Source organism: Lissotriton helveticus, chromosome 8 (assembly GCF_964261635.1).
Source record: "Lissotriton helveticus chromosome 8, aLisHel1.1, whole genome shotgun sequence".
NCBI classification, from domain to species: domain Eukaryota; kingdom Metazoa; phylum Chordata; class Amphibia; order Caudata; family Salamandridae; genus Lissotriton; species Lissotriton helveticus.
This window is the reverse complement of record NC_136069.1, coordinates 77,650,998-77,675,808: the sequence shown is the minus strand read 5'-3', so window position 1 is coordinate 77,675,808 and position 24,811 is coordinate 77,650,998. Positions and strand designations below refer to the sequence as shown.

The 24,811-nt window shown below is 44.7% G+C and overlaps 1 protein-coding gene across 1 annotated transcript in view; it reads right to left on the bottom strand.

Moving 5' to 3' along the window:
- The window catches only part of CCDC191 (coiled-coil domain containing 191), a 123,043-nt gene that overhangs the window by 70,944 nt on the left and 27,288 nt on the right, over window positions 1–24,811 (bottom strand). Inside the window, exons 3-6 of the mRNA XM_078655904.1 lie at window positions 17,244–17,385; window positions 13,492–13,638; window positions 6,454–6,632; window positions 282–505 (exon numbers count right to left, since the gene is read on the bottom strand). Coding sequence (XP_078512030.1) covers window positions 282–505; window positions 6,454–6,632; window positions 13,492–13,638; window positions 17,244–17,385 — 692 coding nt within the window. The remainder of the gene's footprint in view (window positions 1–281; window positions 506–6,453; window positions 6,633–13,491; window positions 13,639–17,243; window positions 17,386–24,811) is intronic.

Sequence of the window (24,811 nt, the reverse complement as noted above, 5' to 3'; positions counted from 1 at the left end):
CTTCCCCCTGCACCTTCAGACCGCCTCATCACTCCAGGAATTCAGAAAAGGACTCAAGACCTGGCTGTTCAAATGAACAGAGCACCGCGAAGCTGCAATCAACTCCAGCGCCTTGAGACCCTGACGGATAATTTGCCACGCTTTACAAATCGTGATTGATCGACTGATGAATAGAATTGTGCAGATAACTATAACATTCCCTGGATATTCTCTGGACATTCATCCGTTTCCCTCTTCCTCCCCAGACATTCATCAGTTTCCCTCTTCTTCCCCAGACTTACATTGCGCGTGCCTCTTCCATGGTACGCCGGCGCTCAGCCATCTCCTTGCGTAGCCGAACCACCTCCCTCTGGATATCCTCCTCCTCCTTCTTGGCCCTCAGCGCCTTCTTGCGGCTCTCTTCCTGCACTAGTTGCTGGGCTTCCGAGAGGGCCATCTTTTTCAAGGCTCGCTCCTGCTTCTGGCGCTCCAGCTGCTGCTGCCTTTTTGCACGGTTTTCTTTCACCTTAGCAAAGAATTTTTGTTTTATTTGAACTGAGCGCAATTACATTTTACATATGTACTCTCCAAAGTGTATTGTTGAAATGTACTTCATTCCTAAAAAGGGTCATAACACTCATTACATTCATTTAGGGACACAGATAAGCTGCCATAGATAAACTCATGATCTAATAATACAAAAAAGGCAAAAGAAAATGGGTGTTAGGTTCTAATAGTGTAAATATTTATGAAGATATAATTGTTATAATTATTATAAGTACTAATAGCAATATTAATAATAGATCAAACATAGAGATGTTCTGTAAATGTTGTCTAAGGCTAAGAAAACCTCATGCAGAAAGATGATCCATTTCTCTCTCATTCCTAAGTGGTTTGGTTCAGAGAACAGACGTGGCTTACATCGCTCACACACCTGTCGCTTTGGGCAGTCCTAGAATAACAAATCATGGAATGATACCAATCTTAATACACACAATAAGTATTAAAAGTACATATATTATGCCTTCCTTCATCTCCTTTCTCCAGCATCAAAGACACACACTGCAAGAATGAATGGCCAACCATTCTATTCAGAGCCACATCCAACCATACTGTGACTTGTTAACACTGCCTTTGCAGTTAGCTAGGTGAGAGATGCTTCAAACTGTTTCCTATACCTTTACACAGCTGTTGACACAAACCGTCTATGCTGGTTTGGCTAGAAGGAGCTCCAGATTGCAGCATGTCAATCCCTTTCACCCTATGCCTGTGTGCTGCGACTACCGCGCTTTTGTTACTTACTCCAAACAGTGCAAAGACCCTCATTCATCTGACAAGCCTGGTTACTTTCACAGTAATCGACAAAGTGACAAATTATGGGGTACAAAAACCGCAGCCCCACCTGACATAGTCTGCTACACCCAGATACCCAACATGTCAACATTCAAACCTACATCTTAAGCATAGTCTGCAATGACACACAAACGTAGTAGCTCTACACTTTGGCCCGCACATGCAAACCTTCAAACATTACCTAACCTGTAATATGGTGCATGCATAATAACCCTCACCCTTCTAATCCCCTTAACTTTAACCCAAACACATCAATGCCTATGCTGTATTTAGCAAAACTAAGCTGTACTGCCCACTGCCCCTGAACATGCCAACTTCTAGAGAAGCCCGTCTCACAATTCTGATGATTTCTATGATTGATACACCCATCTACACACCCATCGTAAAGGATGGCAAAGAAACTTAAGAATCATTGCAGCATGCAGACCTCATTACTGACACCTCACACATACAGTGACATTGAAAGCTATCAACTCCTACACACTAGTCCCCAGAGTTGCTGAATTACACAGACACTTGAACCACCTTCAGCTGACCCTGGTCCTAAGCATACCAGGGTGCATGCCTACACACCCAAAATGACCACCTCTACACCATCAATCTCGAACACCTACTGTACACTGGCCCCTAACAGCCAATCTGTTGCACCCAGATGCCAGACAACATAATGAACACCCTTTCAGTCCTGCAAACTTCAAAAGACAGCTGTTATACCCACATCTGCACTCTCGCACCTAACCATGTCCCCCATAATACCCTAACACATCAACTTTTACTGGCATTGAAACTATCAGTTGGTGTCCACCTGAAAGTAATTCTCATCCCACTCCCAGATCCACTGTTCAAATTTAAACTTTGACAGCACCCAAATCTTGTCCAGAGACAGAATGTATGATGTTACAATGCATACATTTACAACGCATGCCTTTACAACTCAGTTTTTACATCGCAACATCCTTTACAACACATCATTTTACATCGCATGCCATTACAATGCATTTTTTAAAACTACCTTTACAACGCATTCTATTACATCGCATCATACCATTACAATGCGTACTATTACAACGCATACCATTACAATGCATTTAAGGTAAATGTTGGATAGTGTTGGGGTTAAAATTACTATTCTAACTCTAGTGGGTGCAAGAGTAGGGTAAGTGTTGGATAGTGTAGGGGTACTATGCGTTGTAATGACATGCGATGTAATGCCTGTCTTGTAGTGACATGCGTTGTAATGACATGCGTTGTAGTGACATGCAATGTATGGCTTCGTTGTAGTGACATGCGTTGAAAAGTATGTTGCGATGTAATGACTGCGTTGTAAATGTAGTGAGATGTAATGACTGCGTTGTAAAGGTTGTTTCCCCCAGAGACATGCTAACCTCACAGTCATTCCCCTTCCTTTTAATTTCTGCACTTTCAAGCCTGTCAGCTGATGAACCCTATCAAAACATGCCACAGCTTCTTCAGGCATAGAACTTACTCCACTATGATTGCAAAAACATATGGTAACTTCAGCACATTTATCTAAAAAAACAGTTAACTTCTGCACTGACCCCAAAATATGCCAAATGTTAAACTCTAGCGCTCACACATAATTTTCACATTCTTGCTTCAAACTCAAAACTCTTACATTAACATCAAGCCTACCAGCAGCAGCATCACACTAGGGGCTGCTGATACCCAACTACCAACTGAAGCAACCTTACTCTTAACATGCCAAGTGCCATGCCATCATATTAAATTCTGTCCACTTCTTAACATCTACTCTGACTTCATGCCCTACAACCACCATGGCCATGTGGCTGACATGTTGGGTATCTGGGTGTAGCAGACTGTATGTCAGGTGGGGCCGTGGTTTTTATACCCCATAATTTGACACATTGTCGATTAATGTGAAACCACCATGGCCTCAATTTCAAACCAATCCCATTTGGCAGCTCCCAGTGTATCGCCTGCTGCAACCTCGACCCAGAAACCATCATTCTTAAATCTATCAATCAACGCAACAGCAACCCTAAACACTCTCATGTCAAACAAGCCATCCTCTATATCTCCACTTCAAAAGCATCCAACTTCCACCACCAAGCATCTCTACTGCTCTAACCGACCACCTTCAGAATAAATATCACACATTTGCAGAACAAAACTATTTCTAGGCTGACCATCAAACCGAACCTAAAGCTGCTGTACTCCTGGGTTAAACCTGAGAAGAGATGCATCCTCGCACTGAAACTAATCCAAGTCTAACTTGAACTTGGGAGGGAAGTTGAAAAACCCCATGGGATATGTTTGAGTGGGACCAGAGCCAACTCTTTGAGTACCTTAGGCAGGAATATGGACTCCCAGAAGGGGAGAGATCCCAGTACTGGCAGCTGCACAACTGGCTCCTAAATCCAGTGATCAATCAAGGAGTAAGTACTCAGACCATTAACATCTCTTGAGAAATACTAGAATATATTGCACACTCAATACACGGCGGGAGACAGATAAACTCACTTTTCAGAGAGCCCGGGAGAAAGAACTACACATTACCCGAGACTCGGATCTATGGGAAGAGATACTCCAGCAAGCAACTAAAGTTGCCTCCCACACAGCCGGGAGGGATACGACACTTCAAATCATACATAGGTGGCATTACACACCATGGAGTATGGCTCATACGAATAAAGAATGCTGGAGTGGGTGGGACACTTCCTCTGGTCTTGCCCAAAGATCTAGATGTTCTAAAACAGGATTCTGTCAATGATACACCAGATTATGGAATTAGAGGCAGCCCACTGTCTGAAAGTTATATTGCTGGGCTACCCGGACGATAAAAGTTACTCGTTGAGGGAGTAGAAGGGGATGTCTCATCTCCCTCCTTTTGCTAGCGGCTAAGCAAATGGTTTTGGCCCAAAGTGCAATACCCACAGAGGCAAAATGGATCGAAAGGCTGTGATGGTGCGTGGGGAAGGAAACGACTTCTAAAGGGTTGAGTGGAGAAATTAAAGAATGTAATGAACAATGGGAGGGGGGTCTATACCAGTACCTCCAGATAGACTACACAAAGCTTATCTGCCCGAAAAGACTAAGGGCAAAAATTGATGATTATCATAAAACTATTTAAATCGGCTGGGTAAAAACTTGAACTTGAGGACTCATTACGAAGAGAGAAGCTCCGGGGAAAGGCTGCTAGAGACGCATCGAGGTTGAAAAAGATTGACAGTGGGGAGGAGGTGTTTCATTTGTGGGGGGGGGGGATGTTTCATTAATCAATCAATTAACATTTGTCTAGAGCGGCTTATCGCCATGGTGGGGGGGGGGGGTTTACTGGGAGGGGGTTTGATGGGATTGTTGCTAATTACTTTTCCTTGTTGCTCTTGAAAACATGTTGAAATATCAATAAAAAAGTATTCAACTTTAACTTGAACCTTACAAATCTCTGCATCACCAACACTCAAAACGACCAGTTTATCTATGAACACCTAAAAGTTGTAACTGCTAACCTCAACCTACCAAGTGTGGTTTTCCTTAAAGCTAGCAATAGTCTTATTTCTGATGTCAGACAACTGTTTTCAGTAAATATTCGCACTTAGGTCTCCAAAAGTGATGGAGTCATTCAGACCCTCAGATTTGCAGGCTCTCTGGCAGTTCCTTTATTAAGGACTTCAAACCTTTGGCATCTGAGACTCGGAGGATATGGCACTCAAACATGCCAACTGAAGCATTTTAATTCTCAACTGTTGCAACCCCCAAGTGCTCACTCTTAAACATTTTGACCTCTGTGGTTTGGCACTCACATGACAGTGGTAGGAGTATCTAAAATTTAAACTGAACCACACACTCTGACTTCTCATCTTAATGTTCAGACCTACAACTGATTGTTTCACTTTCTGAACCTCGAAGTGACCTTGTCAGAGTAGCCCAAAAGTCGAGCCACTTCTTGTTTACTGGTTCTCAACCCTTCTATATTCTACACTTCCTCTAAAGCTCTGGGTCCTTTCATTATTTTTAATAAGCAGCCAAGTAAGACTATGTGATACCCTTCTACAGAATGGTCGGTTCAAGATCAACTATGTGTTCAGTACTGTTAATGCTATGAGATTTCTTTTTGCTCTTGCTACCCCAGATATTTGTTTTTTTATCGCAACTTTTATTTTAAAATCTATATCGGTTAGAAAAAGCCTGGTCTTTTAATACAGTACTAGTCTAATCTAGTTACTGTTAAATTCTTGATATTGCCCTTCTGAGTTGTATCAACCTCTTTGTACTGAAATCATTCATTCTGTAAACTTTTAACTGTGTCTTTTCTTTTTAAAACTGTACGCTTTTATGATTGTTTTTTTTAATGAATAATCGAACAAAGTTTAAGAACTGAACTGAACTGAATGGTCGGTTGCCAATGTTAAGGCTAAAAATGCTTTGAAATTGGAATATGACGTACAATTTGTCCTTTTTAAGGTCAATGGTGTCTTTAGGATAGAGTAGACATTATGGCAGAAAGTTTGTACACAGGTCAGACATTAGAAAATATACATTAAATACCACATCTTTCGCCACTGAGAATAGAAAGCATTATCACGGTACAGGCCAATATATGTATTTTTAAGAAGCTTCATATTGTTAGCAAATTTATATTTTTATTAACACATACAAACAAGCTCCATGCTTGGAAACTTGACTTATAAGTACCTTGTCCCAAAGGGGGCTAAATTACAGGGAGAATAGAGAATATGGAATGTGTCATTGTGAGACTGATTGTAAAACTCAGGATACTATAGAAACATGTCCAACTTGCCTTACAAAACATCTGATCAGTACTTGAATGAGAATCCCACTCAGCTAAGAACTTCTTTCCTCCCAGATTCCCACCGCCTAAGCCCTGATCTCACCCGAGAGCCCAACATGTCATCGCGGACTGCAGATGATCCATGCCCCGCTGTCATCTCAGATATCCACCCATGACCAGCTAGGAGATGCTGTCATCCTGGATTTTCAACCGACAATGCTCTTCTGTCACTATGGATTTCCACCAAGCCATGATCCGCTGCTATTTGTGATTGTACGACATGAACATGGCCCTCTGACACCTCAGATGCCAACTAAGCCATCCAATGCTGTCAACCTAGACCCAACCTGCTGATGTCGAAGCTCCATGGTCAGTTTAGGATCCTTCCGTCTCTTCTTTCCCTGGTCATCTCCAATCCCCAGATCTTCAAGTATCCCAGAGTCCACCACTTCCGTCTGCAGGAGCTGCTGCATGTAGTCCTGAACTGTGGTGCTTTCCACCTCCTGCTCCAGATACCCGCAGAGGTCTGGAAGACAAAACATTGCAGAATTTTACTTTGCACACTCACAACCACACAGACACACACACAGGCATCATGAAACATCCTCTCCAGCTCATGGTCATAAGACAGAGGATTGGATTCCAAATGGAGACTGCACAATGAACTTCATATGATATGTCAAATACCAAAACCCTAACCTCAACTTTTGCTCACCGCCATAAGCAAAAGGTTTAAAGTAAGCAAATGATACATTTACTCCAGAGATGACTATACCTATTGTTGAAACTGGCGCTTTCCAGTTGGCTGAGTCAGTACCCCAGCCAGGCAGAACCTATCACTCCCATCAGGGGCAGGTGATTACACACACTGTATAACCTGTGCTCACCCCTGAGTAACTTGGCACTGAGCAGTCAGGCTTACCACAGAGGCAATGTGTGAAGACTCGGCATAGCATGCACAATAAAAAACGTGAGCATCACAAAATCGACTTCACACGTGATGTATGTAAATAACATTTGTATTCAGTACACATAATAATCAACACAACATCATGCATCCCTGGGCATAAATCACACTTAGAATTATTACTAGAGTCAGATCCAGCGTATTCAGTAGAGCGGCTGGCAATAAAGGAAACCCCCTTGCAGAAACTCCTATACAGACGGTCTAATCTAGACACCCTCCCCCCAGCTAGTAAGATCATCATACAGCTATGTAGACATACAGTGAAATCCATGGGCTGGTGGGAGAGATTGACACGAACAACCCCCCTCTGGCAGGGCACATACCTACGCTCAGTCTCTGCTCTGGTCGGCTTCCGTAAATGAGACTTCATTGGAATCTCCACTTTAGGAGGCATCATGCATGGCGTTACACTTAGTCTTTTCAGCAACTGCAAACCGAGTTTCACCTACATAAATCTCCGTTCCACCGATATCTGCAACTGCAACATGCTTTAGACCCTCACATCTGTCAACTGGGGACACTTCCAGAGTTTCACCCACTAGAAGGTCGTCTAGTAATGGAGGACATTGAGGCACACAAGATCAAACAAATCTACCAGATGTTAATCACTCACACACACAACACATTACACAAGACCAGGGCAGCGTGGGAAGTCGATATGCCAACGTTGACGGACAACAGCTGGACGGAGGCCCTAGCCAGCCCCCGACATGCGGCGGTTTCCTTGCGCTTCTGCCTCATACAAATAAAGTACCTTCACCGGGTATATTACACCGGATCACGGCTATGGAGGATGGGTGTTATCCAGTCCCCGCTAAAGCCTTCGATGTACAAAAGAGGAGGGCTCTTTGCTCCACACGGTGTGGAGTTGTGTTGTGTTACAGCCATTTTGGAAGAAGGGGACGTCCTGCCTAGGCCGAGTGCTAGCCTGGACCATCCCACTTGACCCCAGACTGCTGCTTCTTTATAGCACAGAGGAGATTGGAGGAAACCGCTAGAAGCAGCGCCCCCTGCTTTTGGGCCTAACTCTAATTAAAAGGGACAAAGCGCAGAAATAGAAGGCGACCTCCCCGCCGAGCTTAGGGGGTTGGAAGAGGGCAATGGATAGGTGCATGGGTGCCGAAATATTAGTCTTTCAAGCGCAGGGATGCCCATAGAAACACTGGAAACTTTGGTCCGCTGGGCGACATATCGTGGCATTGACCTACCCCCCTTGCCACATTCAGACTTTCATAATCCCACTGGGTAATACATAGGTCATATTAATGCACCATAGTCAGACAAACTTGATATCTAATAGACATGTCTTTAACAACAAGCAATCGCGAATAATCAGTAGGGTTCAGTGTAGTTTGCTACTTACCTTGCCTTGTGTTCTACAGGCCAAGTTGCTATGGAACGATAAAATCAGTTACACTATGTATTTTGCATTATATGTAATGTATCTGTTGGGACCTGCCCATTTTGTACCTTGAAAAACGAATAAAATTGGTTGTGAATAAAAAATAAATTAAAAGTTTTTAAAAAAAAGAATTATTTCTAGCAGTACAAGGCCCAACTGGATTCAAATGACAACAGCAATATGCACACTTAGGATTGATCCTATTCTTCCTCGCCCCCCCAGCACACTTATGCGGTGCAACACGTTGTCTACCCTGGGCCCACTTTAGCAGTTTTTATCATTCAACCCCACACAGTTTGAGGGTGCACAGCAGGTCACCACAATATCTGGAATCCGTACATACACAGACTAATATCACTTTTTAGCAGAACCGTGGGCAGAGGTCATGCAGGGGAAAACCCAATGTCAAACGCATTGCTCTTTCGGCAAGAAATCTACGAATCCGGTAAACCGCCATCCAGTGTAATGAATAACGGGCTGTTCCCCACTATCACTCCCACACACACTCACTTAGCACTGATATGCGGTGCAACGGATATTAGCCAAGTCCGTATGGAAGCGCTGGCACACATACACACTCAGCACCCTAATGCGGTGCAACTTATACCCAGCAGGTCAATTGATTAAACACTGTAAACCCTGTAGTCCCAAGCCTCCCACCAACCTCTAACTCATCCAGACTATCCTACACCGACATATTGGAGACACCGGGCACTAGGCCTCACACAGTTGAAGTCACTCTTCGTCAGGGTACCATGGAAGCAGGGGGTAGGCAGTAAGGCCAATTAGGAGGTAGACAGCAAAAGAGGTTTGGCAGCCACTTGAGAAGTTCATAAAGTCCAAAGGAGACCCCAAGGGCCTCCCGGCACCAGCCCAGTTCTGCTAAGCACGGGGTGGGGAATCACACAGTCACTTGACCTGCTTCCTATCATTCTCTGAAGCATTCCCCCAGCCCAGTCAGTCACTTTCACCACCCAGGCCTGAGCCGGGCCATACTACCTGGCAAAATGGTGTCGTAGGGGAACGCCGGGTGAGGAGAGGGCAGTTGGTCTGTGCTGAGGGCCAAGTAAGGGAACAGTTGATGAATGGAGAATGAAGCCGGAGGCCTCTCGGAAGAAGGCACCCCGTAAGGTACAAATTGATCGGAGTTGCACCCAGGCACAACGTCGGGTGCATGACGATACGGATCACACCAGACCGTTCTGGTCACACACAATGAAGAGTTGCATACTCAGTATCTACCTAGAAAGGAGGCACAACGTTTGGTGCACGTCGATTTTGGTTGCACCAGACAGCTCCTGAGACAGAGACAGACACACAGACACACACAAGAGTTGCAAATTCTGTATCTCTCTGGAAATTAGGCACAACATCTAGTGCATATCAATTTTGGCCGCACCAGACAGCTCCGGTGTCACAAACAAACAAACACACAGACACACACACACCCACACACACGCACACACACAGAGAAGAGTTGCAAAATCTGTCTCTCCCTGGAAATGAGGCTCAATGTCCTGTGCACGTCGATATTGGTCGCACCAGAAAGCTCCGGTCACACACACAGGCGCAAGTTCAGCAATGCCTCATGAGGTACAATGAAGCACTGGTACGCTTACGCCCCCACCTCCGAGGGTCAAAACCTATGAATCGGACACTGCACGGTTAGAGCAAGCAGTCAGTATGTGGCACAAGAGAGATGTGGCATGATCAACGAAGCAGGCCATGCTGGGTACTGCAACCGGTGAATCCGCTTGCCACCAACAAGACGCTTATGAGTGCCAAGCTCCCCACAATGCTAGGGCCACACGCCTTAGATGCAGGCCAGAATTCGGGGCTTCGCACAGGGCAATCCAGTCCCCAGGTACAATTCTTAGTTCCACACCAATATCACGCTACCAGTTGGAATTCAGCAGACAATGTGGACACTTGAGAAGGCACCATGCTTCAGGTTTCACAGGTAGACGGTGTGGGTCCCTCTTAAGAAATCGTTTATGTCCTTGGGACCGCCAAAAGAACATAGGGAAAGCTCAACAAGCCTTTGGAGAGCACAGTTCAGAGTGCCACATGCCATACAGCAGCAGGTAGTTGGCCCAGGCCAGTCACTATTAAGAAAGGGCACACTGTCCATATATATGGCACCAATCCTGCTTGTGCACAACATGAGTCCTCTGTTGGTGTGCACCATGCAGTTCCAGGTTCTCTGGTCCCACGTCCCCACAAGCATATCGCACCCTGTGCCTAAGTATGACAACAGTAGTTATACTGAAGTGTGCCTTTGAAGTTGGGTGTGGTTCAAAGGGTCTCCCTTCAAACCACAGACGTTTGCCCTAAATGTCAGCCCTGTCTGCCATGGAATGCAGTTCTCTTTTTTTTAGTGGGGCCATGAACTGGCTCCAGACGCCAAGTGTCAAAACCTCTACCTCCAATCTCTCCAGGCGGCCTGCAAATGGCAGAAGTCTGTCGTTCCAGATGCATGCCCGGTGTTCTATAGCTGTTGCTGGAGAATGCCCAGATGTGCTCCCCAACCTCTAGTGTGGACTGGAGCCAAGCACCAAGGATCACAAAGAGTTTCACGGCACAGAAATGCCCACCTTCTACTACTGGCATTTCTACGCAAATTATGACAAAGACAACTATACCACTGGGGAGGGATTGCTGCCGTGGCTCCAATGCAACTATTGCAGTCTGAAATGATTTCAACCATTTCCATGTGTTAGCCTATGGGAAGAGCAAACCTCATAGGGAGTGAATACACACATGGGTATTCCTCACCACCTCAGCAGGGCACACACAGGTGTGCCTGCCCTGCCTCTCGTCTACCACTCACTTCGCCCAGTAAGATGTACCATAGGGGTAATAGGTGGTAGTGAAAGATCCTCTCAGGATGGCTACTGACTTAAACAGGCCAGTCTAAGTAAATGGGTGCATCAGCTCGCAATGGCAGGCTGGACACGTATTAAGGAGCACCATCGGCGAAAAGCCCACACCAGCCTGCAATGGCAGGCCGGACACGTATTTAAGATCACCATCGGTGCAAAGCGCACACCAGCCTGCAATGGCAGGCCAGACACGTATTTAAGATCACCATCGGTGCAAAGCGCACTCCAGACTGCAATGGCAGGCCGGACACGTATTTAGGATCACCATCGGTGCAAAGCCCACACCAGCCTGCAATGGCAGGCCAGACACGTATTTAAGATCACCATCGGTGCAAAGCGCACTCCAGACTGCAATGGCAGGCCGGACACGTATTTAGGATCACCATTTGTGCAAAGCACTTGCCAGCCTGCCGTGGCAGGTTGGACCTGTTATTAGGAGCACCATCGGTGCAATGTGTCCACCTGCCTGCAATGGCAGGCCGGACATGTATGTAGGAGCACCATGGGTGCAAGTGCGCACACCATTCTACAATGGAAGGCTCGACACATTCTTAGCACGCCATCAGTACTGAGCACACCCCAGCCTGCAATGGTAGGGTGGACACGTATTCAAAGACACCAGCAGTGAAATTGCACACACCAGCCTGCACTGGCAGGCTGGACCCAGGTAATTTAATCATGATATATGCAAGTGTGCATCCACCAGCAAGCCAAGGCAGACCTGACCGATGCTTTGTGTGTAGCAAAGGTGTGCACACTTTCACACTGCACTCATCAGTCAGACCTAGAAAGTGTCCCATAGGGAGCGCCGACCCCCTAGGTAGGGAAAACCCACCTGAGGATTCATCCCTACCCAGGCAGTGCACACGCAGAGGTACCTACCCGGCCACTCACCTACCAAGTTTGGTGGTAGTGAACGGCTCCCTCAGGGTTGGCTACGGAGTGAGACTGGCCTACATATGAGAAATTTTTGACAGGCTATTTAGGTGGGTGGCACAATCATTGTGGCGTCCCCCTTTTAGCCAGTGTCGCACCCACCCTGGGTACGTGGTTACCTTCTTACAGGGCACTCACAGGTACGAAAACTAAACCAATCAAGTAAGCAACCTATCCTGGCATGTGCAGGAAGGGCGTATGTACTTTCCAGCTGCAGTACGAGAAAGTGCCCAGAGACCGAAGGTCAGGGAATGAGAGTTGGCGAAAACCAGGAGGACAAAAAGCAAAACGTTTTAGGGAAATCCCCCGAAGAAGGGCCATGTCCAACACCTGTGGCAGTACAAACATGCTTTCTATTACCAAATAACATTAGTATATTAGTATCAGGTGACGCAGAGTTTTTGCTGCCAACTCAGCTTTTGGCCCTAAAAAGTGGAAATAACAAGCACACATGTTTTAATCCTTGGTACTGCCGCAATTGTAATGCTTGATTTTACCACTATCTCACAGTTGGTGCTATAGCAAAGCATCAAACCAAGCTAGCATAATCAGCACTCGACTTATTATAGACACAGCGAGAAATGAATTGCAGCCAATTTAGGTGCTCTCTTCAATTCTCAACAATACACACACAATGATTGAACACAATGATTGACAGTGTACTTATTGCACAATCACCAACAGCATTTGATCAATTGGATCTCTCAGGAGCAGCAGCTCAATAGCATTTTGAAGCAATTTAGGCCATTTGCATATACATATGTCAGGCACAGACAACAGTTAGAAAGCCTTCACAAACTGCATTGTAAGGTACCAGGGTGGAGGGATGCAGGTGAGTTTAGTTCACTGAGCTCCACTGGGGTAATTCAAGAGAGAGACAAGCTGAAGGCTGGCTTCTCTAGGGATGTTCAAGTAGGTGCAAGGGCAGGCCATCTCCTGTGTAATTAACTTTTATACTAAAGAAGGAACAGACAACTTTGTATCAGAGCACCCACTTTGCCAAGACTGCTGAACCGGGTGCAGATAAAGGGGCACAAAAAGGAGCGAGAGGCACAAAAATTGGACCTTGCCTACCACACCGGAGTGCATTGGGACGGCCCACTTTCTATACACACACAGAGTGGTGTCATACACCACCCACTCAAGGCGATCTGTAAAGTACAGAGTGGCAACACACTAAAGCACTAATGCTTCTCACCATCGAACCTGTTGTACTTCAGGAACCCAGGTACTGCCTCTTTTGGAGGGGAAGCTTCAGCCACTGCCTTTCCACCTCCATCCTCGTCATCACTTGCCAGCTCCAGCCTCAGCTTAGAATTCATCCAGTCGCTGAGCAGGTCCTGGGCTAGAAAACATAAACCATAGAAAAGGGCATTTAGACCACATGGTTACTTTTAATTCCTGAGTGATAGAGGTAGAAGACAAATTACATTAAATCTTTGCTGATAAAGCAGCAGGTCCCTGTAATCTTCATCTTCTTTTCTCTTGGTCTAAATATTTGGGGGTCACAGAGAATTACAGCTGCTAAAACTACATTCACTATATGTTATGTTTCCAGAAACCCTGCAACTATCAGCAGCAAGTCTTTTTTATGAACTTAGAAAGATACATCTCTCAGCAGGCTACAAAAAGTGCAAAAAATCCAAAGCTGCCTAAATGCAACCATGCTGCAGCAGCAGGTATAGAAAGAAGGTGGCAAAGGTACAAAATACAGTTAGCCACAATCAAAATGCCTGCAATCACCCACAATCATAGTGCATGCAATCACCCACAATCAAAATGCCTGCAATCACCCACAATCATAGTGCATGCAATCACCCACAATCATAATGCATGCAATCACCACAATCATAATGCATGCAATCACCCGCAATCATAATGCATGCAATCACCCACAATCATAATGCATGCAATCACCCACACTCATAATGCATGCAATCACCCACAATCATAATGCATGCACTCACCCACACTCATAATGCATGCAATCACCCACAATCAAAATGCATGCAATCACCCACAATCATAATGCATGCAATCACCACAATCATAATGCATGCAATCACCCACACTCATAATGCATGCAATCACCCACAATCAGAATTCATGCAATCACCCACACTCATAATGCATGCAATCGCCTACAATCATAGTGCATGCAATCACCCACAATCAAAATGCCTGCAATCACCCACAATCATAGTGCATGCAATCACCCACAATCAAAATGCCTGCAATCACCCACAATCATAGTGCATGCAATCACCCACAATCATAATGCATGCAATCACCACAATCATAATGCATGCAATCACCAGCAATCATAATGCATGCAAACACCCACAATCATAGTGCATGCAATCACCCACAATCAAAATGCCTGCAATCACCCACAATCATAGTGCATGCAATCACCCACAATCAAAATGCCTGCAATCACCCACAATCATAGTGCATGCAATCACCCACAATCATAGTGCATGCAATCACCACAATCATAATGCATGCAATCACCCACAATCAGAATGCATGCAATCACCCACACTCATAATGCATGCAACCACACACACTCATAATGCATGCAATCACCACAATCATAATGCATGCAATCACCCGCAATCATAATGCATGCAAACACCCACAATCATAATGCATGCAATCACCACAATCATAATGCATGCAATCACCCGCAATCATAATGCATGCAAACACCCACAATCATAGTGCATGCAATCACCCACAATCATAATGCATGCAATCACCACAATCATAATGCATGCAATCACCCGCAATCATAATGCATGCAAACACCCACAATCATAGTGCATGCAATCACCCACAATCAAAATGCCTGCAATCACCCACAATCATAGTGCATGCAATCACCCACAATCAAAATGCCTGCAATCACCCACAATCATAGTGCATGCAATCACCCACAATCATAGTGCATGCAATCACCCACAATCATAGTGCATGCAATCACCACAATCATAGTGCATGCAATCACCCACAATCAGAATGCATGCAATCACCCACAATCAGAATGCATGCAATCACCCACAATCATAATGCATGCAATCACCCACAATCATAATGCATGCAATCACCCACAATCATAATGCATGCAATCACCACAATCATAATGCATGCAATCACCCACAATCAGAATGCATGCAACCACACACACTCATAATGCACGCAATCACCCACAATCATAATGCATGCAATCACCCACAATCATAATGCATGCAATCACCACAATCATAATGCATGCAATCACCCACAATCAGAATGCATATAATCACCCACAATCATAATGCATGCAATCACCCACAATCAGAATGCATATAATCACCCACAATCATAATGCATGCAATCACCACAATCATAATGCATGCAATCACCCACAATCATAATGCACGCAATCACCCACAATCATAATGCATGCAATCACCCACAATCATAATGCACGCAATCACCCACAATCATAATGCATGCAATCACCCACAATCATAATGCATGCAATCGCCCACAATCATAATGCATGCAATCACCCACAATCATAATGCACGCAATCACCCACAATCATAATGCATGCAATCACCCACAATCATAATGCATGCAATCGCCCACAATCATAATGCATGAAATCACCCACACTCATAGTGCGTGAAATCACCCACACTCATAGTGCATGCAATCACCCACAATCATAATGCATGCAATCACCCGCAATCATAATGCATGCAATCACCCACAATCATAATGCATGCAATCACCCACAAATGCATATAATCACCCTAGGGTGAAGTAGAGTTTCACAGGCCACAGGATACAAACTGAAAAATCTGATACATGAATGAGACCAGAGAAAAGATTAAACAGGAAAGAGGAGCCAGAGGTTATAAGATGCAATTACTTGGAGACGCTTGGGTGAAATCCTGATCTTCGTGATTTCTCCACATCCTGACATTTCTGCTACTTAACTTTCACCAGAGTAGTCACACGTGCCAGCATTCATGAAACAGCAACATTTTGTGAAATGTGGAGAACTAATGATTCACTCTCCCTGTTTGTCTCTATTTATTTTGAAACCAGGACTATTGCACCCAGTTTCAAAAGCACATAATTGTAGTTTTACTTTCAATTCACAATCTTTTCGTATAAATGTGTAACCCTTCTCTGGTCCAGATTGGAACTCCAATCAGCCCCTTACCAAAGTGTTCAAACCAGACCCACGCTGCAGGAAGCCGCGACTAGAAATGGGCCATCATGGGGTTTTACTGGTTGATCATGGCGGCCTGCCCAGCTCTGACAGCATCTTCTAGCTGACAGCTAATTGAGTAACTGAGTGGCGGAATGAGGCGCCTAGCCTTGCCCCTTTTTCCTTCACCCATTCCAGTCCCTACCACTTCCTCATTCATGCCCAGCCTTCACTGTGTTTCAGAAAACCTTCAACTACTAACAGTGCACTCCACTGCAATCTTATACATTCCCTAGCCTGGGCAGTACTTGACAATCCCTGCTCAACTCTCCCTGCTGACATCTATTTTTGAGTTCTTTATTAACGTCTCTTGAGTTTGGAAGACCAGAGGGGAAGAAATGCGCATGCTTTTATCCTAAAGGAGTTACAAGATCGCCTTGAGACTTCGAATTGTGATTATTTTTTAAGCAGATGCATTTCAGATTAGCCAACATCATTTTAAACTAATATTCAATCGCTTGGACATCTATCCTAGTACTTTGTTTATAGACCACTTTTTTCAATATTCAGGACCCAAAAGAAGACATAAGAGCTGGAGTTCAAGAGCCAAAGGACCCTCACTTTTAAATCCTTTGGTCCCCAGAAGAACCACTGTCCTGCAGGGAGTGCGCTACTTGCACCGTAACAGCCCTAGGTGCCCAGAGACGTTGCTAGGCCAGTTTTTGCCAAATTAGAGGTCTCACCTTCTGCATACGCATCATCGTGATCCTGCAGCTGGGCAGTAGATTCCAGATCCAGGGCAGGAGCAAGGGGGCGTCGATGCGCATTCGACTTCTTCGAAGAGAACACTTCGGACACGGCAAATTCGGAGGCCTGCTCAACTCTCTGTAAAAATAGCCAGAATAGTCAGAAATCATTGCACGTTCTAATTCAGCCGACCAGCTTCTCTTTCCGAAATACCCGCTAAGGAATTATCTAAAAGCTATGGCCACTCTACTTTTAACATTAAATTTTTTGTTACAACTATAGAGCTCACTTCCTACCCTTTTTCACAAGGTTGTGAAATCTCATTTTCACCATCAAAGTCAAATTAAAATCACTACCGCTGAAGCCACGTTACTAAATCCAGAGCGAACCATAAAATATCTTTCTTTCAAAGGTAAGAAAATTAACAATTTCCTTCTTAGAACTCCAGTTTCCAATTAGAGAAATAGAATTGGACTGGTCTGTTTTTTCTTTTCTTTTTTTTGTCCAAGCTTCCCCAAATACAGAATGGGTAAATCTCACTAAAGTTATTATTTTACCCTCAAACAAGATGAAATACTTGGAAAAAATAGCCAAGTACATGTTTTAACCAGCCAAATGAATTATCAATTGATCTTGTCCTTTGGGTAATTAGGCACTGTTTTATTGCTACACAACATTCCAGGTTTGCCACATCCTACGTAGTAGCAAAATGTTGAGTAGGAAGGTATATCTCTAATATTGGGGATGGTCACTATCCTAGAAGGACTAATTTTTAGGTCATGGCATGAGAGTGCTGCCATCCCTATGCCATTAGTGATCGATGTTGGACATAGCCCTTAGGGGATTTCCCTAAAACATTTTGTTATTTTTCCTCCCGGTTTTTGCTGATTTTCTTTTAGTGGCCTCGGGACACTAGGCACTTTCCCACAGTAATGCAGTGTGAAAGTGTGTGCCCTCTTCCTAAATGTGCATTGAAGTTGTGCTTACTTGATTGGTTTAGGTGTTGTGCCTGTGAGTGCCCTGTAAAAAGGTACGCCACATACCAAGTGCAGGTACTGCACTCACTAATAGTGGGAACAGCGCTGATTGTGCCACCCACCGAATAGCCTTTCAAACATGCATCAAGCCTGCCATTGCAGGCCTGTGGGTGAGTAGTTGCGCTTATGCTCAGGTTGGCATTTATAACTTGTTAGCCAACTCTGAGTGGGTCTTCCACTCCAACTAGAGCACCCGTAGGGAAAGCTTTTAGGGGCGGAGCAAGAGGTAGGCAAAAGGCTGGGCAGGTACACATGAGTGTTTTCTTACCTAGGACGTCAGCTCTTCCCATGGGACAACTCCCGAGTTTTGCTGATTCTCTTTTAGTGGCTTTAGGGCTCTGGGCTCTTTCCTACTGTAAATGCAGTGTGAAAGTGTGCACGCCCTTCCTACACGCGTTAGGAAGTGGTGCTTACATGATGTTTGTAAACATGTCTGAAGCCTGCAGTGCAGGCCTGTGTGTGCACATTTGCACCTATGATTTTTTTAAACATGTCTCAAGCCTGCCATTGCTGGCCTGTGTGTGCGCAATTGCACCTATGCTCAGATTGGTCTTTTTAAACCACAGGAAAATCGAGGGGACCATTCACTACAACTAGAGTACCCCTAGGATAAGTCTTGAGGGGTGAAGCAAGTGGTAGGTGAAATGCAGGGCAGGTACACGTGTGTTCTCTGTCCAGGTAATGAAGAATACCCATGTGTGTTTTCACTACCGATGAGGTTTGCTCTTCCCATATGTTAACATGGGGGAATGGTTGAAATTACTTCAAGCTGCAATTGTGGCTTACAGTGGAGCAGTCTCAAAGTTTCCTTTATTTGGATTCACAATAGCAAATTCCTTCCTGTGGTGAAGTGGGATTTGTCATGAATAGCTTAGAAATGCCACTTCTAGAACTCTTTGTGTGCCTTTAGTTTGGCTCTAGTCCACACTGGAGGATGGGGGAGCACATCTGTGCATTCCCCAGAGACAGCTATAAACATCTGGCATGCAACTGGACAGACAGACATCTGCCATTTGAGGGTCTGGTTGGATAGAATGGAGGAAGAGGTTTTGGCACTTGGCCTCTGGGAGCCAGATCATGGCCCCATTACAGATTAAGATCAGAATTCTACTGCTACATTACAGACAGGACTGAATTTTAGGGGGCGACATCTGTGATTCAAAGGGAGACCCTCTGAACCACCCCTCACTTTAAAGGCACACAACAATAGAACTATTGGTGCCATACTTCAGCAGGGTAGAGATATACTTGTGAGGACATGGGACTGGAGATCTTGGAACTGCGTGGTGCACACTGCCAGAGGAATCTGTTGTGCACAAAGAGGAGACTGCCATTGGAAGTGACTGGAGAGTGACTGGCCTGGGCTGACTACCTACTGCTGTTTGGGACCCTGAAGTGTGCTCTCCAAGGGCTTGTTGGCTTGCCCCCTGTTCTCTTGTGGAGGGCTCAGGGACATCAAAGACCTCCCTCAAGAACCCACACTATCTACCTGTGACACCTGTAGAGCTGTGCCCTCTTAAGTGCCCGCTTCGCCTACTGGAATCTTATTGGTAGAGGGGTGTGAGAGTGGAACTAAGTATTGTGCCAGGAGACTTGTTTGCCTGGTGCAGAGCCCCAAAAGCACTGTCCGCATCTCAGGAGTGTGGTCCCTGCATTTTGGGGCCTCAATAAGCATAAGTGTCTTGTTGGTGGTCAGCGGATAATGCGGGACCCGTGTGGCCCGCCTCGATGATTGTGATGCATCGCTCTCGTGCAACAGGCCGACTGCATGCTCTTGCGTGCAGTGTTCAATTCACAGGTTAGACCCTGGGAGGTGAGGATGTACCCACAGCAGTGCCTCATTCTACCTCATGTGGCACCGCTGAACTTGTGCCTGTGTGTAAGACCGGCATTGTCTGGTGAAACTCATATCAACGCACCTGAAGTTGTGCCACATTTCCAGGGAGGCACAAAATGTACAACTCTTCATTGTGTGTGACCGGAATTGTTTGGCACAACTCAGATTAACGTGCTCCAGACGTTGTGTGTCATTTCCAGGGCAGTACTGAGTTTGTGACTCTGCATTGTGTGTGACCAGAACTGTCTGGTACGACTCGTACCAAGGTTCACCATATATTTTGCCTCCTTTCCTGGGAGATGCGGAGGAGGTGATTCGTGTTAGGAGGTGCCCTGATTGCCTATGCACTACTTTGATCAGCGTGTGTCCTACAAGGTGCCTCCTTTTCTGAGAGACTCCCCTCCTTCATCTGCCATTCATCGATTTTTCCTGTTTGTGCTCTCAGTGCGGCGGACAAACTGCCCTCTCCTCACCCAGCCTGACGACTTTGTGTTGCCATGAAGTATTGCCTGGGTCGAGCCTGAGTGGTGAGAGTAATTGACTGGGCTATAGAACGCTTTTGAGAGCGATCGGAAGCAGGTCAACAGACTGCACAACCCCCCCTGAGCTTCGTAGAACTGGGCTGGTGCCTGAAAGCACAGTGTGGAATCATTTGATTGAACTTTCAGAGTAGAGGTCAAACCTCCATTTGTCGACTGCCTCCTAATTAGCCCGTTACCTACCGCCACCTTTTCCCTGGGGCTCTGACTGAGTGTGGCTCCAGCTGCGATTGGCCTAGTATCAGGGAAAAGGTTTTCTTTATCTCCAGCCCGTGGGTGTAGAGTAGTCTGGGTTAGCTGCAGGGTGGAGGAGGGCTTGGGCCACGGGGCCTGCAAGTGCATTATCAACTGATCTGACGAATATCCGTGCACTGCATCCGGGTGCTGTTTTGCATGTGTGTGCTCCAGACGGACCTGCCTGATTTCCGTATCGCAGAGAATCGGTGCCGAATGTGTGGGAGTGATTGACTGTGATTAATCATACTGCATGGCATGGTTGCCATACACGTTGTTTCCTTGCCAAAAGGCTATTACATTTGACACTGTTGTTTACCCGTGCAGCCTTGGCCCACAGGCCTATTGAAAAGTGTTGTCATTATCTCAGAGGCGTAGCTAGGCACTCTGCCGCCAGTGGCAGTCCCTGCCTTTGCTGCCTGCAGCCATGCTAAAGAGCGGCGGGGCTGAGAGGGGCAGGGGAGTGTAGTGGCGATAGATTCTGCGTTTGCCACGCCTTGCGGAAAAATACATGTAAGAGCGGGGTGAGCCGCTCCCAAAACTTGTGCCGCCCGGGGTGGACCACCCCGGGCAACGTCACTGAATTATCTATATGTACACCTTTCTGATTTTGATGTGGACTGAGCTGCACCCTATAACTGTACGGTATTGAATTAGAATAATTGCCACGGTGGGCCTCGTTTTGACATTTTGCACTGCAGAAGGGGGCTGGGAGCTAAAGTAGGATTTTTCCCAGGAGTGCATATAACGGATGTCAATTTTTAATATGGTTGGGCCTAGTACTGCTAGTGATATTTCCGAATTAGGTTTATGCCCAGAAATACATGGTATTCATGTTGTGTTAGTTAATGTGCATGTTGAATACAAACTTTATTTACACACACCACGTGTGAAGTCTCTTTTGTGATGCTCAGTGTATTTGTGTGTGAGTTCTGTGCCAATGCTTTACATATTGCCTCTGTGATAAGCCTGACTGCTCAGTGCCAAGCTACCCACGGGGGATTGCAGGTTATATAGCAAGTGGAATCACCCACCCCTGACGGGAGTGGTAGGTTCCACCTGGCTAGGACCTTAACTTACCCAACCAGAACGGGTCAGTTTCAACACTGCACTACACCTGGGAGGTCTGTTAAATTCAACTGAAAAAGCAGTGGGGGCAGCACACACCCCTGCTTTAGCCATCTGATATCTTTATCTTGTTTGAGATTTGGTCACTGTGTGCAAGTATTTCAATAGAGTGACTGGATGACCTGATGGAGCGAGATAGAAAACAAAATTTTGTTTAAACTCGCGAAGTCACATTTCCATAACATGAATAATAATATTAATGATTTGTGATATGTCGTGCTAATACAACTTAGATTAAACTTTACACATGGGGGGACTAACATGTGTGCTCATAAACGTGCATAATTGTTGCATCTTTTTGTTCGTGCAAAATAATAAAATAAATTATTGTTTTCGTTTTGTCATTACTAACTGCTGCAAACTTGAAAGAAGCATGTGCTTATTTTGCTTTTCCTTGTCTGCGTGATGTCATTTCTACTATTCTAGGTGCACATAAGTCTCATGGATTAATGAAGACTGGTAGATATAAATGCTGTTTTATTTGTTTGCATTTGCTAGGTAACATTTGACTAATCGGGTGGGTTAATTAATTAGTAAAACCTGGGGTGGATACAGAAACAACATTTATTCTTACATTAATACTTTTCTTATGTTTGTTTTATACTAGAAAGCATAAGTTGCCTGCTTTTGGGCCTAGTTTGCTCGAGTTGCTAAAAGCTGAAATTTACTTCTGCAAAAGTCACGAGACGCCCATTCTGAAATAAAGTGATCGTCAAAAGCTGCATTCACAAAGCAAAAACTGACGTGCTATCATCATTCTGTCGGACGTGGCCAAGGTCGAAAAAGAACATTTTGTCAGCCTTAACTTGGCATCCGCGGAAGTCAAATGGACGCAGCGAGAACATTATTGTACATTTGTTGCAAACCTAGGAAGCTCCTGGTTGCATTCGGAAAAGACAATGGTCCTTAAGAAAAGTGACCTAATGGAAGATTTGAAATGTGGGTGACATGTCACTTGTCACTCTCAGCCAATGGGACGTCGAAGATTTCTGAAAACTTTCCTTTGCGTAGTTTAGTTAGCGTAGAAAGGTATAAAAAGTCATGCCCCTAGGGATGGGCTGGCTGCTGCTTTCTGACTTTCCGATGAGGGTGAAGTGCTATCGGACATTGCGTGGAGCACGTAAGAATCCTCAAAGAACTTTACTTCAATTTCTATCTATTTAGCTCAGCTAGGGACTTAGGTTTTAGAAATGCTAAACTTTTAAATACTTACTTAAAACTTTGATTCACTTACTTAATTTGTATCTTTCTCATGACTCTTTACAAACATGCTTGCTTCAATGCTAATAAATTACTTTTATAAAACTATCAATTGAAATACCATAATTTAGTAAATAAAATCTTACTTTTGACAAACAAGCTGGTCTTGATTATTCAGAAGTGTAGGTTACTATTAGCTAGATCACGTCGCCAATGGTGGTCGTTTAAATAGTTAGGATTTGTTATAATGACAATATTCTTTCCGCTAATGTATAATATTGTATATAGTTTGTAAATTAGGCGTATATAGAATTAATCCGACCACCTGATTCAGTAGGCCCAAAATATGTCAGGTTTATAAATGGGTCCATGAATTAGTATAGAATTTTGTTTATAGGTTATGAAGTTGGGTAGCGTTGTTTATGATATATTTTCTATAGGCCGCTGGATCAATTCTCTGGTAGCAGAAATTGATGGTTGCTAAGGGTAACCAAGGTAATATGTTGGTTACTAAGGGTTACTAAAGTGTTATGGTATGAAAATAGGATCGATGTTTTAACACATGTTGAGTTTGTTATTCGTGCTATTTGTAAGCTATACCGGTATAGATTGTGTGGCGAGAAATTAGTCACGCAAGTCATCTGTTCTGTTTGTAGTGATATCGCCGAGTATCACAAGTGGTATCGCCGTGTACCATAGTGTTGTCGCCGTGCAGCACAGTTTTAGGGCTAGGTGTGAATCTTGTATAGTGAGGGTTTTCTAAGAAATTAGAGCAGCATGAGAATAGGGACAAAGCGCCTTCCATAAAACTCACTGTGATAAGAGTATTAGTTATATCCGAGCTTGAGTGAAGGGTAAAGTAGCGTCGGTGCATGATTATCTATAAACAGGTTAGAGTCCTGTACGGGTACATGTTTCATATCTATAAACAGGTGAGAGCCCTGTACGGATAACGTCGTTATTTTGCTAACGGTGCATGATTTCTATAAACAGGTGAGAGTCCTGTACGGATTTCATGTGTGTTCGAAATTAGGGAATTTTCCGTGTGAAAGTGCGAGTTTGATTTGTATTTTATGTTCAAGTGGAACTCTTAGAACTGTCACTTCGCGGTGCGTTCAGAGGAAAGCGAGTTCATAATTATACGTGTTAGAAGGGTGGGGTAAGGGTTACTCTACTGACAATTGAAAACTATCCTTAGTGTGAATAGCGCCGTCTATTCCGAAGTGTGGATACTTGAATGTATGTAAACTATCCTAAATAGTGAAACAAACAGATGAGTCCTTATTGTCATTGTTAAGAATTAATTTACACTGAAAAGTGTTCTTAAAATGGCGCTGTGAAAAGATTTTGTGAAGGAGGGGTAAGCGCCAGGAGTGAGAAACGAGAAACCGCAGCTGCTGTGTACGTCACAGAGCCGCGCTGGGATTGGGTGACCTACGTCACAAACTGTACTCTGATTGGCTCTTGAGTCTCTGACGGTCCGTAAGCTAATTGGTTATTCAGGAAAACTCCATTTTTATTGGTTGAGCTGAAAAGTGACGTAGCTCAACTGTCATTGGCTTGTTGGTGTGTTTCGCGCACGGATTGGT